The sequence below is a fragment of the Bombus flavifrons genome, chromosome 5, assembly GCF_040668555.2.
Source record: "Bombus flavifrons isolate JBK064 chromosome 5, iyBomFlav1_principal, whole genome shotgun sequence".
NCBI lineage: Eukaryota > Metazoa > Arthropoda > Insecta > Hymenoptera > Apidae > Bombus > Bombus flavifrons.
Genome location: NC_138446.1, coordinates 6,738,556 through 6,757,895, shown reverse-complemented (window position 1 = coordinate 6,757,895; position 19,340 = coordinate 6,738,556). Strand labels below are relative to the sequence as shown.

Genomic DNA, 19,340 nt, shown 5'->3' with positions numbered 1-19,340 from the left:
GAAACTAAGAGAAATTATTTCTAGAAATTATTCATATCGTTAGAACATTGTTTCTTCGATCATGGTGTTTGTGGAATTCAACTAACTCTGTAGAAAAAAAAATCAAGAGTCCTCAAATCCGAGGAATATGATAATAAAACCTACTATCATTTACTATCATCTAAATTGCTATTATTCAAATAGACATCACTGATTCTCGAATTCAGAAGATGTCAATTTCTTTTATCGAATGTCGCTTCACGATCGTCTCCTGAATTTTCTAGCTCTGCAAATTCCCGGAGGGTTTCCTCTTGCAGTCTGAATCCAACGGCGAAAACCTGTCGCCATAATTCTGCACCACTCGGTTCCGATTCCCCTGAGCACGGAACGAGTCTCTCTCATACGTAAGATGCAGAGAGCCGGGCAAAGAATTCGGAATAGGGTCGCCATAATCGCGGTAATCGACGTAATCGCCCCTTCTTTTGTGCAGCTTGTTCCATGAACCATAGAAACGATACATCAGGCCACTGTACCAGGATTTCAGGAGCTCTGGAATTATCGAGACGAATTTTTCTCTACTACGCTCCACTTGGAGTCTTAGAGACGGGACTTAACCTTTTTATCGCCTCTTCTTCTCGAAATGAGTTTTAAGGATACTCTAGACTCTAAAGTACCTTTAGGGTAGCTTTTTACGTACTGGGTTATGATCTCTGTGACTTCTGCATAGTGTATTTTATCACGGTAGCTCTTTTCGAGATTTTTTCCAGCTATAATGACTTATACAGAGGCGTTTTAAGACTTTTATGGTTACGATTGATAAAAACCGTGAGAGTTTTAGTAAACTTTCCTTAGAGTTAATGTTTCGAATAATTATTAGACATGGATTCTCTAGTACTCGATTTATTTTCAATAATTTGCAAACATATATTTATAAACCTAAACAGTCGTTCGAAATCAGGAAATTAATAGAAATAGACTAGTCGTGTTCTTCTCACGTGCTCTTCGTATATTAAGTTATAAACTTTTTTTAAACGTCCTTGCATCTTAAATATAACAATTTTATTAACTTAAATACTTAATACTACGTTGTTAGTATTACGAAACAAATAATCGTTGAATATAAGATCACGGATTCCACACATAGTTTCGACGATAAAATTAGTAGCGGTGGGATTAAAATTGGATTGCTCATTGTATCCTCTGCCGTCGCTAAATAAATCTACCGATATTTCGGAGTACGCTTGATGTCTTATATAGAATCGCTGTCAGTGGCCTAGCGTTCGTAAATATTTGCCTGCTATTTAGCGATCGACGATCCTTGCGTCGGTTTGATCGATTGCTTTGCGTATCTTCCAACCAAGGACTATATGGGTTTCCATTAATCTTGAACATCGAATGTAGTTTAATTTACGAAAGAGTGATTCATGTCGGTTTTGTTTGGTATTATTTGACGTACAATTCAGAAGCACGTGATGCGCGAGAAATATTAATTGAACGATTAAATGTTAATTGATCAATACGAAAATACAAAATTCAGTTAAACAAGACTATCTGTACGTATTAGTGACTTATTATTAATTTGCAGTGACAGTTTCGTCGTTCTCGATGATAGCCCGGTACTTTACGAATTATGATATTAATTTAACGTGAAAATTAATATAAATTTATGATGCACTCTACGTTATCATGCGGCGATTATAACTGATTCGAAGAAGCGATCGAATCGATCGGATGATTTTTAACGACCCCATCCAGCTCTGCAACAAGAAACATTTTATTAAAAATATTACATATACGTTATATTACGATGTTCTATTATTTTTTCTATAAAATTAAATAACATATGTACAGGTATATCGTATCGTGATTAACGTTTCATATAAGTTCGCCAAAAAACATGAATTGTCAATCAAACGCAGTTGCATAATAAATAAACTTAATTAAACTTCTATAAATATAACTTGATTGATTCCCGGGAAAAGGAATAATTGATTACAATTTATTTGTTTGATGTTTCTAATTTTACGTTTTCAATAACGTTCCTAATATCGTTGCTTTTCTATAATATATTTTTCAATTTTTACAGTCGATCAATGTAGTTTGTACTGCAGTTCCTAATTAACAATAAAATCTTGTTAACTTACCCCACATTAGCATACGATAAAGTAGATGGTTTCCTATCAGTATTATCACCATAATAATCGTCTTGATCATAAAAAGGCCTGCCCAACCAAAATATATTTGGATAACGTATGGTATCTTTCGGTACAAGTACTTCGTCATCATCTGCACGTCGAAGCGAGAAATTAAATTACTAACCTTTTACCATTATTTCACAATATTCATATGCATTCACTGTTATTTTCCATAAAATGATGTTTTACTTTTATTTGTTATTAAAAACTTCACTATATGTTTTTAGTTTATGAAAACGTATCACGGGAGAAAATAAGTTTATAGTCCACTTGAATAACGTAGAAAACACAGCAAGCACCATGGAACAAGTTTTTCAGGAGAAAAAGAAAGCTTATACGTTAATGTAGTCCAAATTCACGAAAAAAAGAAGTGTGTCTGTAGAAAATCCTGTATTCGCCAACACTTAGCTATAAAGAAAACTTAATGTTCCATTAATTTAGACAGATGGCATAGACAACAGTCAAGAAACAATCAATTAATTTTCGCGAGTGTTTATATTTTTCTCTATAGAGGCGAGGTTGTGACACCATATTCTAGTATTATTAATAACTATTTAGAAAGGGAAATTCCATTGAAATTCCATACTGCGGTATTCTCATCTCTCCAATAAAGAATGGAAATTTTTCAATTGTGGCACTTACAGTATTTTCTACGAGCACTTTTCAATTATGGAATTAAAGAAACGACATCTTCAGGTCTTGAAGTATGCGATTAATTGCAAATTCTTAAAATTTTGAGACACTCGAAACTACATTGCTACAATTTTCAGTCAGCCATGCGCCGGAATTTGATTTAATATTTAACAATATATAAATAATACATAGTTAATCATTGCAGTTTCAGCTTGAACTTACAACTTTCTTGTTGAGGAAACGATCTCGCTTCGACGATTACAATCGCCAAACAGATCATCCAGAAGACTAGCGCACCTTTCTCCATGTTACTGGTTTAGAAAACAAGCTCAGACGAAATCGGAGTCGAGTCTTTGTCTGATTCGCAATGGTCTGATCCGCTCTTATATACCACTGAGAATCTCATGCACCATGACACAGTGATCTGTTTGTTCCGTAACAAAGAAGTTGTTAATTCGCATTTGAAAACGCATCGAGGATGACGAATACTGCTAATGAAAAAAGCAATCTCGAACGGGCGGCGTGGAAGCTGTTGATTCGTTCTTCGTTGTGCGTTTATATGAAAACAGTTGAGATTTCTGGATGAAACGTGTAAAACGTTTCACAAGTGTGTTTACTTATTGCTCGCTTACATTTCAGGGTATTGTGTTTCGTCGAAAAGTAGTTCGATGAACGAAGCGTCGTTTCGAGAAAAAAAAAGATGAAGTCATTGTGCTCCTTCCAACAGAAAAAAATTCTGCTAATAATTTACATTTGTTGTTTGATAATTTTTTACATTTGCTTATTCGGGTTTATTATATATCGGGTAATTTAGAGGATCAATAATGTACCTGGTATTGAAATTTTATGATTGATATTATAATTTGATATCATTATCGAAGAATAATCTTCTCTTAGTACATGTGCTTGAAGATATATTTTCATGGGATTAAAATATGAAGGATACGTAAAATCTTGAAAATCATACGACTCTTATTGTTTATAAAATAATTTCTAAGATAATTTTATATTAAGCAATATCTGTTGTATCAAGAAATAATTGCACCGTATTGGAAATAGGAGAAAGAAAAATTTTAACCGTTTAAAAAATTCAAAGTATGTGAAACATAAAATATAGTGGTGATAATGAAATACGTAGTTACGTTCAAAGTTGACAGTACTCACACACGGAACGTATTCTTCATATGCATATACATACAATATAACCGATATTTTCAATTCTCATGATTATTCCGCAAATTATTAACAGGTTTATGTAATCGGTAGTTAATAAACTCTTATCATATCGTCCAAATTAATGGTTAAATATCTTATCTCGATACAAGTTGGTTGTTTAGTATCGTTCCGTAAATTAATGCCAAATCTCATTAGATACCATTATCGTTACCAAATTAGTGTAATTTTCTACTTAGGCACACGCACTCCATTATCATCTACGCTCGTCCGACCGATAACTAAACCCTCTCCTCGACGTGCCTTCCTGATAACGGCCACATGTAATTAGTTTCGGTAATTATCAGCAAGTTGCACGAACTCATGGGCGAAATTAGCAAATCGTAGTATTTATTTGTAAAATAACACTTGTTTTTAGATGTTCAAATGTGTTCGAAGACATAAACTACGTATCTGGAAGTAAAATCTACGAAGCAACTACTTCACTAATCGTAATTATACATATATTTTTTAAATAGAATATTAAGCTTAATTGGAATTAATTTTCAAATTAAGCTTCTTTAATCATCCCGTAGTTTTCTAGTTTTTTTATTATTTTCTATGTAAGCTGTCTTTTCATAAAAAAATATTCGCAAATCTGAGAAAAATGAATCTCTGATATAGAATCGAAATTTCGTATGCTAACGATTTAATACATATGCTCGTGATATATGAAAGCAGAGATTCTGTTTGATTTAATTTTTTATTTTAATCATTGATCTTCACGAACTTAAATTGTTATAATATGTATATGTATCTACTTATACCTTTTTTCTTTAAAACTGGAAAAGTTTCCTGTCAAAATAGAATCATATTGGGGCGAAAATGATCCGAAGACTACAAAATTGTTAATATATTATTTAATTAATATATTCATGAAATATTTATTTAATAGTTAGAAATTTTTATGCATATTTCGATCGTGTTGAAACATCATCTGATCGATCAAATTGTTAATCGTTCCATTTACGTTTCTTTAATGCGGACTGTTTCAAGATCAGCGAGCATATCTTACGTACGAATAATAATTCGAATAATTCGGTTGTTGAAAATTCGATTTACAGCGACACTACCATCTGAAAGGAAACTTAGACGTTGCATCGGTTTAAACGCACCAAGGCAATACCTTGGTACCAGTAACCCCATAGAAACTTGCGAAATACTTGTTCAATAAAGGTTGCCATCACGGCTGTTGTTAAGTCCCATATCCGATTACAATTGTTGAGAAGGTCTTAGGGCTTTGCGGCGCCCGTACTTTATACTACTAATGCAATTTCACAGGAAGAACAATAGGATCAATGGAAAGTTCGGGTTATCCGATTGACGGAACTCTCCAGTTAATTGAAGTGCTAGCGCCAACAAGGAAATTGAACATAACGCAGTTTCTTGCAGAAAACACGATTATTATTTTGAACGAAAACTTTCGATCGTCGTGATAATACTTTTTTAATTCTCTCTGAGCTGTACTGAACTTTGTTTTAAACACACTCGGGCTGTTCATCGATAAACAAATCAAACGAATTCATCATTGCAAACATTGGACAGTACGTCAAAATTTGATTTAGAAAGTCAACTGGCAGACTCGCAGATTTAATCTGAAAAACTGTGAGTCTTGGAAAGCTAAGAATATCAGTAATTCTATTCTTTTCCGTCGCGTCATGACTAAATAGGTTTAGGGATATGTGGAAACAGCCATCGACAGGATTTCATTTTTCAGACCATTGAATATTTCAAAAGTTGTGATGGGTATCGAAAATAGATTAAATCCGTAAAGCTTTCAACAACCTCCTAAAATTTCAAAAACTTTCTACAGAAGTATTCAAATCACATTGTTCGAATGCTCAAGCACCTACTCAGCAAAGAAAGTAAAGGTATACAGCATGGAAGTGCTTACTCTGGAATGTCCTAATCATAGAAATCCTTACTCTCAAATTATCATAAACCCTAACATTACCATAGTTTCCTGTAATATCAAGCTACCCCTCGTCGAGAAAATTCATCTATACGACGTCCAGGTTTGCAGTAGCTAAAAATATTCTTTTGAGTTGGGGGATATTTTTAAAGATAACTTTAGACATTAAAGCAACGAAAGCAGTTTGTATACGAATATTCCGGTTGAAGTTTATCCTTCGACTTACAAACGATTGATTTTACGCTAGAAATATCTAGTGGTATTAACATACATTTTGTGACATCCTGTATAAGCACACGAAGCTGCACTATCCATGTTTCTCTAACGTAATATCACGTTGAAGAGTTTCATCGGTATATCATAAAAACTGGATGCCTCTTTAAACAGGTAAACCCTAGTCACGAAGCTACCCAGAATGGTTGAGTGGCGATGCTTCGTTAATCGATTATCGTTATTAGGTTACCGGCGACGAGCAGCTGGAGAAGTGGTTACGAACCAAGCTCAGCTTTGTCTCGTGCATGGAAAGCTCGTGCATGGAAAGCTCGTGCATCGGTGGTTGGTCTGACTCGCGAGGCGAGCTTTTCGCCCGCGCGATTGTTTCGCACAGAACGGAAAACATCGCGTCACGAGCCGACACGGTGAATGGACGAACGTTCATTGAATAGTTAAGATCTGCTGGCGCGCTTCCGCCGTTAACGACGACGCGTGTTTCGCGCGTGCTTTGTTGTTTCGTCAGGTTCGTCGCCGGCTCTCTTATTTTTCCACCGTGAAAATCGACGTGCTGGTGACGTGGAATGCCTCGAGTGTTTTGTGTGCAAGCGATTTTCCGTTAATAGGGAGAGTGATGTGAATTCAGAGGCTTTATATAGACTGTTTTTTGTATTTTTGTGGTATCTTTATGAAATATTGAGCGAGTAGGTATGTAGATTGTTTGGATAGATTTGGGAAGGAATGTAAGTGTTAAAGTTGAGATACTATAATATTGACTATTATATATCTTATACACTGTCGACTGTAAATATTGAGACACCTGTTGATTACATTCAGAAGACTCTAATTTTTTGTAGTAAAAACTTTATTTAGTATTTTACATGAAACTTCATATAAAACTGTAACTTTTACACATAAACGTTGCGTGGAACTTACGTAGACTGCAAATATTTATGTATGTATAAAAAATGTAAAAATGTACATAATGCTCATAAAGCGTAAAAACATATAAAATGTTCAAAATGAAACGTTCAATATGATATTTACTGGGAGGAACAAATATCTAAATCGCTGTATGAATTGCATTTTTCTAGTTGTACAAAAATATTTATAGTTTATAAAAGTATGAAATTGCACGTACAAATAAATATCTGCAGTCTAATTATAAGACGTGTATAATGCGAATGAAATAATAGATTTATATCAAAATACCTAGAGAATGAAAGCCCCTGAAAGTAAGCAGATGTCCTATTATTATTATGACCGGCAATGTACGTTGAATAACCGAAGTGTTTTGTAAGGAAGCGCATTAATAACTCTATTTAATAGTATTTTTATGAACTTTAGAGTGGAATATTATAATATGTAAATAATTTGAAGAGGAATTGCACGAGTAGACTTTGAATGCAGTAGCTTGTAATTAAAGTAATTAGGAAAAATATTTCTAGTAGAATATCGCGTGGAATTTTGAATAAGAATTTGCACAATTTATCGAAGATAATGCAAAAATAATTTAATTAAAAGAGTCTGGTTCTTATCAAATCATCTTTATACATATACCTACTTACATGTATATTTATAAGTAAATAAATTTACTTTTCATGTTCATGACGTGTAACGTGTAACGCGCTTAAGAAATTCAATTTTTGTTTCGTCAGATAATTTTTTGGTTAGCAGTGGAAGTTTTTTTAAAAAAAAAGAAAAAAAGATAGGAAAGATAGCCTTGCTGAAATAGATAAAACAATAGTTCCAATCAATTCGAGTTCTCGTGAAGTAGTATCCTACATCGAACGAAAATATTTTTTAAACGGGGTATCGGAAAACTACGGCAGGTTTTGAAAAACGCAACGCAAAGAGAAGGAATAAAAATCATAAATACAAAAAGTAAATAGGTGTATAAAAGTATAGAAAATAATAACAAAAAATGAATAGGAATACAAAGAAGATCTAAGAAAGTGAACGAAAAAGGTACAAAAAAATTCAAAAAGCTAGACAAGGCGGATAAAAAGAATTCTAAAGTAAATAAATTACAACGATCGTTGAGGAACTAAAGATCTTTAAGACATTCGTCGAACATACGTGAAACGTATCCGAAATGTTTCAAAGCGATAATATTGCCCTAAAATTTCAAAAAAATTCCACGTTGTTCACCCAGTTTACTCAACCTACAAAAACCATCCAAAATTATTGGTGATCCGATTAGCCCGGTTAGCGAAATAATTGGCCGGGAAACAACGGATCAATTATGTATCCGTACAGAAACATCGGCAAGCATTGTGCAGTAATTATCCCGAATTACGTAGCGTATTTAGTTTCCGTCGATCCACGTCGCCGACAGAAATTACTCGACGCGGCAGTTGTCGTGCTGAACACACGTGTTATTTGATCCAATGATGTCCGTGGGCTGGGCTAGCGTAATCATCGTGAGAGCCGCTATTGTGCCGGATAGCTGGCTGATACATTGCAAAGATTATTGCCCTTGGCACACATTCGTATCTCGTTCTACAAATTCGACTTGCCTATATATATTCTCGTTCAACTCACCTCTACATAACCACCGAACAAGATTCAACAAGATATAAAATGAACAAACATTGCAAAATGTATAACAGTGAAACTATGTTTTGGATTGAGTAAATAATTGCTAGTAGTATAGTTAATTGCTGTTTTTCCATACCAATTAGATTCCTCTTTCAAGAAAGTTACAATATAATTTAACCTGAAATTTATTCCTTCGTATTGGGTAGAGACGTGAATAATTGCCATTATTCATATTGCAAATTCTCTTTCTTGAGACTCAAGTTACAAAATCACATCATCTTAGATGTATCTTTCGTTATTGTAGTCGCTGTTGGAAACATTTCAGGACTACTGCGAACGATTTTATTATATTATTGGGTTGGCAACTAAGTGATTGCGGATTTTGTCAATACCACCTGTTACGTCGGGCGACACTCTACCTAGACCAGGCCACACACCGCGGGCAAGATGGTAACCAGATGTCCGCTCGTCCTCACTGCGTACCCTCAATAGTCTCAAGGACCCATCATAAATCTCAGTAATTTACTAGCTAAGGTCCTTCAGATCGAACAAATATCCCTTTTCTAAATCGCCTTCTAAAGAGTATTGTCTACTACGGTTTGACACGGGAAGTTAGTTTTTCTCACGTATAATGCTTCCCACCAGCAACTTTCTATCGAGGGCGGCTAAGGCCCTTCCTAGTCCACCAACCTTCTTTTACCCAATCAGAAGCAATGTCTACTGTCCTCACTTTCCTAACCAAAATTGTCATCAACAAATCCGATGATCCCTTGCGTTAGACACACCCACGACTAGCTTTCCTGCATCGTCACTTTACCTCACTTCTCCTACGACATTAGGAGAGTCAAAGTCAAGTCAACGACTTCTCCTACGACATTAGGAGGGTCAAGTCAACTACTTGCTTAATTTGTACATACGCATCAGTGTAATCATTTCTCTACAAAGTTGTTGGAATAAACATTAAGTTATACCTGTTGAATCAGTGTAACTACTCAATTAAACCACTTCTATTATCCTAACCGAAATAGGGGATCGATCATTTCGTGGCGTCGATTATCTAATCGTAACGGGAATTTACGACTCCCGTTGACGTGCTTCCTCGCGATCGCGTCTCTCCGCGAGTGATCGAACACCACCTAATAGCAAAATCCGCAATCACTTAGTTGCCAAATCAATATATCATATGAGCTATATAAGTAAAGAGAAGCGAAAGAGTCCTAAAAACTTAATTTCGAAGATTTCATGAGAATTATTAACCCTTTTGCTTCGGCAGTCCAGTCCGCCGAAGTACTGTCACTGAATGGAAGCGCGCGCCAGAAATGCGTACAGGTCATTTCGTGGATGTCGCCTATAAGAGCTTCTTGTACCCACAGGTCATCTCGCGGGCGCCGCCTATAAGCGGCATCCGAAGCGAAAGGGTTAAAAGAGATACAGACACAAATAATAGATACAAAAATGAAAGCGCCATGGGAAATGGTAATATCGTGTCTTCATAATGCACAAAAGCTTCATGAATCTTCACGAGATCGATAGAACGAAGCGTTGCATGGTGCACAAAGGTCTCCATATTCCTGGAGTGTTCATACTTAACTCAAAAGCGGATCCATTCACATCATTATCGAGGAACGCGATCACGCGCGTTTCAGGGAAAAGGAAAAAACGAAGAGATTGCGTCGCACGATAAATCTACTCGCGTGTCTGTCAGCTATAGATGGTAGCCCGATTCACCCTAAACTGGCCCATTGTCAGCGCCTCGATAATTTCTCCTACTCGTACAGTCTGTAGCAGTTTCCCTTTTCTTCGCTCTTCTTACTCGCTCTACAAAAGAAAGGAATATCTTCTTACTCGTACGTCTTTGACTTCAAGTCCGATTACGTTTCGTGAAAGAGGCTGCTCTACGATTTTCTGATCACTTCGGGGATTCGAAGGAGTCTCCGAGTGCTTTGACCTCTAATACCCTTTCATCGACTTCGTGGATCTTGTGTAGTTAGTTTCAAGCCTGGTTTCCAACGTGGACATAATTTCTCCGTTATTTTTTCGCTTTAAATCTTTATACATTCATTTTCCTCATATTTCGTTTTAGTCGGTAGAGCTACTGATTTTCTAGAATTAACGGAGAATTCGAAGTTCTGTCTTGAATCAGATGAAATATTCTAATTTGCCTCTGGAAGATGTTTGCTTACACTTGCAGGCAAAGGTGGATTTTCTGGTAGGATTCTCACTTTTGCATATCTTGCACGCGATGCATGATTCATGCGAATATGCCACAACGAAATACTGCAAACATTATTAGCTCAAGGAAACTGACACATAAAGCCTTGTTTTTCAACTTCTAGTAACTAGGATCTTATCAGTCTAGAATGTCTTGTTTTTCGTGGAATCATAAATGAAGGAAAATTTAAAACCAGTCAACATCTTTTCCCACGCATTTTCCTTCCGGTAATTTAGTTTTCCTTGTCAGAATTTTCAAATAAATGAGAAAAGTTTGCAAATTTTAAACCCGAAACAGTAAAATTCTTATCTTTTAGATAGTAATTTTCAAACATTGTAAAAACACAATTTTACATAAAAAATAAAGTTCCGTTTTACCGAGGCTATTAGCGTTTTAAGTGAACATTTTCCTGTTTCTTCGCTCTGTTCGTAAGAAGGTAATTTGATTGTTTGAATTACCATTTAAAGACATCCTGGTCATTCTTATAGGAAAGACCGTTCACTTTTCCTCACTCGAGAATGCAATACGTTTTGCGTTTTAAGTCTGTGCATAAATAAAATTTACGCGTTTAAGTAAAGCTTGTATAACACGTTAAACGTGTTGGTCCAATGTATTCGTCACCTATGTGCGTAAGAAGTGTGCAAAACTGATCATAATGCTCTAATTGAAATATTTGTCATGTTTATCGCTAACTACGACGGCATTCAGCTATTTATAATATTGTAGTAGCTAAGGAGAGTTGATGTGTTTGTTTATATCGAACTTTATTTATCAACGATGTTATGATATCAGATATATACTTGACATTTTAACTGATTGATATTTTTCAATATCTTATTTTTGTAAAATTCCAACAATTAATTAATATAAATCGATTGCAGCAGATACATAGTTATCGAGGAATCGTATTTGATATTCTATATCAATTCAAACACGAACTGGTTTCTATTGTTATTTGCCTCTGTCGTATTATGGATGGAAGAGGCGCGCATTAAAATTGATTAGTAATTACGTATTACAGGTGTGTTCAGCTATGCAACGCGTTTAGTATGAAAGAAAAAGTGTTATTAGACACGATGCGATTATGAATTAATTTCGAAAGTGCCACAATTTCTGTACCACCGAGCTTTTGTCGCAATTAATTCGAACAGCTAAGATGTGCAATTATCGCGCGTTACTTGCACGACTGAAACAGTTACGGGGAACATGCATGGCATTTGCATAATTTCACGATTCACCGTGCATTTAAAGAATATTGCATTACGTTTGAACCTAAGAATACCCACAGGAACCGGTTTCTTCTGACACAGAATGAGTTACAAGTGGTATCTGTTGTGTTTACGAGATTTATATCATCGGTTTAATTCGTTAATGTCGTTATAATAAACAATTCCGTTAATTTCAAATGATTCTACGAGTTATGAGTTCAATCGTTGGTAGTTTAACCTCCACTTTTTAATTTAATCCTTTGGTTGTAAATCGATCGATGAGCAATTCGGTTTAAAAACATTCCCGCAACAGACTAGCTTTTCGCACGTTGTCCCAGTCAGAACTATTATTAAACACACGCACCGAATACGACAATTTCTAATACGTTGAACTCCCTGTATTAAAGTAGCACATAATATGTGTCATTTCTACTCTGATATCAGCCCACATGAAAGAAGGAAACATGTTCTGAACTGGCATAGTAGTGAAGAAGTTGCAATATTTTGGGACAGTCAACGATCTGGCGTTGACGAACCAATTGAATCTTGTCTAATAAGCAGTCTCTTAAAGCCTTATTTTCTTCGTAAAAACTTTAGCATTTCCAATATGATCGTGGTCTCAATTTTCCAGATCTACAGTTATATACTTTTAAGAAATTACGTGATTCTTCGTAAAAGCGTCATCAACATAGTCTCATTGTAGCGCTAATAAAATTTCAGAAAGTTCCCTTCATCGCACATAATATATTTATATACAAAGTGTCTCGCAGTTTAGTGTACAAATATTTTGCCAACGTGTTCGTAGCTAAAAATAAGATGAAAATATAATGTAGCGGAAAGTCTATAAATGCTTCATTGGAAAGTTATAGCGAAAACATGAAATGCGTCAGACATATATGTCAATACTCTTTCTTTTAGTTTGATACAAAATTAGATAAGATAATGTTCGTGATACATGTTGATATAAGACACTCACATATGTTTACGGTTTTTATGCTTAGTTCTATTATGTTGGTATGCGAAGAAATTAGACGAAATCGTCACGGATTTCGACCTACGATAAATTCAATAACACATCGACATCAACTCAGACACGTTTCATATTTTCTTAGAACTTTTTAATAGAGATTAATCAAGATTTTAGTTTCATTTTTACCTACGCAATACACTGACAAAGTTTGTACACTAAACAACGGGACATCTTGTATATTCCACATAATATATTCTATAGTAAATCTTTGAATATTTTCGTGAGCCAGTGTTTCGGAAGCAATCCTTCCATTTCGTTAATTGCGAAATGATACGAAACCTACTAGTAATACGAAATCTCATGAAAACGATATGAAATTCGTATGGACACGCGATGAAATGTTTCGGTTGGATCGATCAGCACGATCGAGATCCCATGACCTTCCTCCCCGCGATAGTCTGCAAGTACTACAGCCTATTTGCGTCAGTTCAGTCCCTATAGATTGTGCATCGATACCAGTCTATTCTCAGCTTGGTACGAGCACGACACAGCATGTCGCGCGCTCACTGCCAATCAAGTGCCGCTCTGTTGGCCACAAAGGTGCTCTCCTATCGTTGTGTGAAGCGGATAGTTCATGATGGCTCCGGTGTGTTGGTATAATTGAAGTGACGGAAGCCCGGCAAGGTGTGGTGGCCACGTTCTTGCACGATGTAAACAGCTCGACCAGGTCGAGCTCCAGTGCACCGGATACCGTTGACGAAGACGGCCGTACGTGGTTTTGCCACTCGACATTCTTTCACGAGTTACGCTAGTTAATGGCGCGACGCCTCTTCTCGATGTCGTAGTCAATGGATCGTTCGCTATTGCTCATCGACTTCGTCAACCTTCAGACTCTTCGTATTCTTTTATCTTCATTTTCCTATATTTTTCGCTGTCACGTATGTTTAGGTGTTTTTGATAAGTTTTGTCGAATCTCTTTAATCGAATTATTTATCGAAGATTACTTTTATGCGAAGCTTTTATTCGTGGCCATATAAAAGATTGGTGACAACACAGTGATACGAAAAAGTGAACGTAAACGTTAAAGGGCAGATAAGACAAAGAGCGACGCTCAACGACTGTTTCCGTCTAAAAGACGTAGCGTCGTTTCATCGAAAACGTAGAATAATCAACGTGGAGTGATTAAATCGAGAGACTGCTAAGTACATTAAATTGACGTAACAACGCGAAGCATCGGTCTCCGAGGTGTGATTACACTCGCGGTAATAATTTGCGATATCAGACTGCGTTAGTTGAATACATTGGATTAGCTGTACTTCGTGAATCGATGGAAGATGTATCGTTACGCGATACGGTTCAAGTGCATCGTCGAGGAAAACAAACAGGGAAATCATATCTGCTACCAATAAGAGAAAAGTTCTAATCTTTCAATTTCTCCTAGCCTATATAGTGTAAGGTAACATTCATAGCGTAATAGACTTACAGTGTGAAAGTAGACACGCACGGAGATCGTAATGTGGTCGTTGGTTGATTAATTACTAATCGCGTTCTAAATTGAGTTCGTACGAGCTATCGTTGATTAAAGAAGCTTGTTTAAATACTGTTCCTACCCTCGTATCGCGGTAACGAATGTGTTTTTCACGTGTGGACTGCTCATTAACCAGTTCACGAAGTCTGCAACTCAGAGACAACACAGGCGAAACACTGATCAACTGGTCACCTCTGCGGTATAACTAGATTGATTGCACCGAAACTCTGGTTCCAGGCCATTTCAGCTGACCATCGAACGTCTGGCGATTAAAAGTGCTCACGTGTGAAACCGCGTGGTTTGTCACGAGACGACGATCGAATGCGAGGAAACAAAGGACAGGCGGTCGTTTACTGGCGCAGCGACTCGTGAAAAAGATTTCTCTTTGTCCTATGAGTCAGGCGAATCGTAGAATCTGAAGAGGCGTCTCGATGTTGCTCTCGAACCTGGGCTGGATGAAAGAGTATGTTCATCGATCGACTCGAAGACCTTCGATAAAATCTTCTTCTGCGAGACGTCCTTACCTCTCTCTTGGCCTTATCGCTTGAAACGCAGCTCTATAGAGATAGTCCAGGTCGACCTGTCGTCGGCTCGTGAGTACACGACGCGCAATAAAATCGCTGCATGCAAATCCACGCCGCTGCTAGTCTTCGTGGGATCGTTTCGTGAATATTCAACAGGACTCGGTGAAACGGGCCATTGATTGAACAAAGAACTTCCGTGTGGAAAGTGACGAACGGTATCGCGACGATGAGGAACGACTTAACGGGGAACCTTTCGGCCCGGCCTTATTATTTCGCATGACGCCGCATACAGTTCGATCGCGTCATCATGAACCTTGTTTTCGCCAGCCTGTTCCAGTACCGGTGAATACCGGTGAATTGTTTCGGGATACTCGTTGATCTACTGTCGCTACCGTGGAACATCGCCGGTGCTTGATGAGATGAGCTTGTTGCGATTCGGGCCTTTTAAAGATGGTATGTCATTTTTTATGAAATTTTTTATCAGGTTTTGTTAGCAAGATTTTATTCCTTGATTATGAAATTGAAATTAATGAGATTTCAATCGAATTGCTCGTTCTTGTCTCGTGCGATATTCTGTAGAAAATGAAGCAAACGAAATTTTAAAAGTTTCTTAAATGTGAAGAACATACTGGTGTGACTAGAGAGAATAATCTGTTGTCATTAAGTAATATACTTTCTTTTAATTGCGTTATTTATATATACTGCATAGATTTTTATAAAAATATATTTGCCATTTCCTACTTTTCTTGTATTGCTCGTGTTATTCTGACAATTCTCGCTTATTTTGACAATTCTCGCTTATTTTATGAACAATATTTCACATTTATTTCTTTATATACGATACGATCTCTTCCAAACAATTTATTGGTAAATGATTGTCCACGCATCGTACGAGAAGCGCTACCACAAAAGAACGTATCGTTTTACATAATATCATACACCGTCGTCGATTTCGTGCTTTCGATACCGGCAGCTTCGATATAAAGCAGAATAACAACCGAGGATTCGATTATTTTACATTGCATTGTCAGAAACGCCGATTTGTCAACCGGATCGGGGATACTGACAATCTGTTTTTTTTTAATTTGCGACAGGATGAAAAAAGGAAGTTCCACCTTTCGGAACAATTCCATTTCCTGCATTCCATTAACGACGACGGGACGTTGCGATCTGATTGTTAAAAAATATCCAAAATGTTTTGTGCCCGCCGACCGTGTAAATCCATTAATCTGATTGCATTGATCGCTGCGACCACTTGCGACATAGAGATACGCGTGTCGCAAATTAATTCATCGAACGAATGAATTTATCAAATCTTTCCGCTAACTGCCAGCAATCGATCGTGATTATTTATACAAAATGCGTCGTGTTGTGACGGAGTTAAAAATTATATTTTATGCGGTATGAGTGAAATATTATACCTACATATCGATGTGTTATTTTATATCATGTTATTGTCACTTTAGCTTAATATCAACAACGATCATTATTAATATTTTAATTTATTTACTTGTAATTTATTTATTTCGTCACGTTTCATTATCTTATCTTTTTAAAATATTTATATTAATATTTCAAGTTTAGCTACACACGTAAGCGTTATACATAGTTGGAAAGGAATTTGTATGAAAATAATGTTTACCCGTTATTAAATTATTATTCGACACATGGCTCCTGGTAAGCATATTTACAGTATTAATGTTATTCTCGGCGCTTATTATAGGCACTTATAAATACAGGCGAGGATATACATAACACCATTGATCGGTGTAACGACGTTTCATCGTTACCTATTTCTTAATACGTAGGTACGTCGAATAAATGGGAGATGGGATAATCGAGAAACCATAAAATGGAATCCCCGTTGATAGAGGCAGCTCCGCTGTACATCGAGCTTGCCAACGCAAAAATACGTGATGTGCATAAAGGATCAAATAAAATGGAAAGCTGGTTATCGCTGGAAATGTATATAAATGTACGGAAATGTATAATGCAGTATCGCATTCCGGAATTTCTGATGCGAATGTCCATTACGTTGTTATCTCAAGGATCTTGATTACGATATAAAAATGAGACGATCCGATTCTAGTTTACTGATTTACTAAATAATGTCCTCGCCATCAGTTAAAAACTGATATTTTTTAGATCTTAAAAAAGATGGAATCTCATTTAGTTTCTGTAGGTATTGATTGGAAGACAATGTTGCAATTGTTCTTTATCCTTTTATCCTTAGAACAGGAAGATCGGTTGGATCATTTTAATCCATTGACGAGTCGATCGAAGGTATTATTCTTATTAAAGAATATAATTATTGAAAAATTTTTTTAAATGGATTGATTCGAATTATTCCAAATATAAATAGATCAATTTATTTTCATATTTCAAACGAAACAATTTATTAGAGAGTATGCGATGCATATAGAGATATAATAAAAATAATGATAAAGAAAGGATTATATCTAAGAGATTGAGAATTATATCATTTTCCTCGGTTAATACATTAAAGATTTCATTTAAAGATTCCAGAAGTATCTATATTTTAACTAATTTTATTTTGCTCCTATAATATTAATTTTTTTTTTAAGTTTTTCATATTTCCTGAAATGTACAGTAACTCAAAGCTTTGATCAACAAATACAAATAACTGGAAGCGTTGATTGACAAATAAGAAACCACGTAAACCACGTTGTACGACATATATACGATGCATAGGAATTGAGAAGAGACACTTTATTCGAACGAGAAGTATTCTATTCTGCATTGACTTGGCGGCGACCCACGCGAAGCATTTAGGTCATCGATTGAATCATGACCGAGGAATAATGCTTTCTGTAACCTTCAAAAATTCGAACAAGACGACTCGTCGGGAGGAGTCGCCGCCCTTATGCATCCTACGTAATTATCATTCCCAACTATTCAAGGCTGTAAAAAAAACCTCGCAACTTTTAATACATCATGAAACTTTTCAATAAAACCACACCCTCGAAACTTTCTATCTATCTCTATATATCTCTTATCTTGATTTCTTTTGTCCTTTTCTTTCAAACTTTTTAATTTTCGCTTCTGGTATACGATATCCTACTGCTATAAACTAGCACAAAAGTAGCTGCAGCTATCTTATTTATTGCACAACAGAAACGATATTTTTTCGAATTTTAATAAGTATCAATAACTTAATATTAACGTACAGTAATACAATTTCAAATCTATATTTATGCATTCGTAAATTCCAATGTTATGTATACTGAAATTACTGTACAGCCAATATAATCATTTCTTATATTTCTTTCAACAATTTCATACATGTCGGTAATCGAATTTTTCATTTTTACCATAGTTCATACTTGTCGAAAAATCTCGGAAAGCTTGCGGAAGCTCCGATTGGTGTCCCAAACATTTCAAAGCATTACATCGAATTCCTATTTTGGTGGCGGAAACCGCAAACCAGGCACAATTTTCCATGGCATCGGGCTCGGGGACTGGCTGCTATTTGGTGTACGAAAGCGAACTTCCGCTAGGAACACGGCTTGCAATGACCGGCCTACTTTATATTTACCTCGACGCGAAAGGCGCCGGAAGAGCCACTTTAAAGGACAAACATTTTCAGGTTTCCGCGGCGTTTTTAGACGCGCCACGCGATGGCAAGAAAATCACCACATCATCTCCTTTCGACGTACCTGTAATTTGTGACAGATATAGAAATATCATGGATTAATCCAATTCTCAGATTTTTAGACCATTTCTTTTAATCTCGTTTTAATTCCAAGGAAAAGAATTTATATGTTTCAACCTTTTTTTTTTGTTTGCTAAGAATTAACTTTCGTTGAACGAACACGAATAATATAGCCGAAGAAAATGTCCGAAGAGTCAAAATAAAATTCGTCATTGTTAATTTCTGTTTAATCTCAAACGGTGTACTTGAGTAACTTAAACTTCTCCCACTTTTTACCATTTAGGTCAGTTTATTATTAAATATTTTAAGCCTCTGTAACCCAAATTTTTTTCGCCAGTGTAACAGAATTTAAGTAAACTGAAACCAGCGAATATCAACCTTCAGATGAATCTACAATTTTCGAAAATTTTATTAAAAAGGAAGAGGTTTGTAACATTGGAATCAGAGTGGGGTACAATATCTGTGTAAAAATAAAATTAGATTATGAAAAAATGAAAATCGATGGCTAATAGTAGACAATAGTAGATCCCAAAGCGTTGAACA

General features: G+C 36.0%; 2 protein-coding genes and 1 long non-coding RNA gene across 4 annotated transcripts in view; 1 reads left to right on the top strand and 2 right to left on the bottom strand.

Moving 5' to 3' along the window:
• The window catches only part of LOC138179967 (phosphatase and actin regulator 2), a 374,817-nt gene that overhangs the window by 12,726 nt on the left and 342,751 nt on the right, over nt 1–19,340 (top strand). Inside the window, exon 1 of one of the 2 annotated variants that reach the window (XM_069113277.1) lies at nt 14,931–15,577. The exons of the other annotated variant lie outside the window; for it this stretch is intronic. Within the exon in view, the coding sequence (XP_068969378.1) occupies nt 15,544–15,577 (34 nt within the window). The 5' untranslated portion in view covers nt 14,931–15,543. Of the gene's footprint in view, nt 1–14,930; nt 15,578–19,340 lie in introns of those variants that run through there. 2 annotated transcript variants of the gene reach the window in all.
• On the bottom strand, nt 864–3,176 carry LOC138179948 (uncharacterized). The gene is made up of 3 exons (XM_069113229.1): nt 3,030–3,176; nt 2,124–2,265; nt 864–1,736 (listed from the first exon to the last, which is right to left on the bottom strand). The coding sequence occupies exons 1-3, from the start codon at nt 3,112–3,114 to the stop codon at nt 1,718–1,720; spliced, it is 246 nt and encodes an 81-aa protein (XP_068969330.1). The 5' UTR covers nt 3,115–3,176; the 3' UTR covers nt 864–1,717.
• Nucleotides 8,691–10,087, bottom strand: LOC138180002 (uncharacterized). Its single transcript, XR_011173180.1, has 2 exons — nt 9,819–10,087; nt 8,691–9,077 (listed from the first exon to the last, which is right to left on the bottom strand). It is a non-coding gene; the product is annotated as an uncharacterized LOC138180002 (long non-coding RNA).

Bases quoted from the DNA above. Each gene is read 5' to 3' on its own strand.
- LOC138179948 (XM_069113229.1), bottom strand. From the start codon at position 3,114: ATGGAGAAAGGTGCGCTAGTCTTCTGGATGATCTGTTTGGCGATTGTA. The intron at 2,266-3,029 runs GTAAGTTCAAGC...TTCGACGTGCAG, and splicing joins GTTTCCTCAACAAGAAAGTT to ATGATGACGAAGTACTTGTA.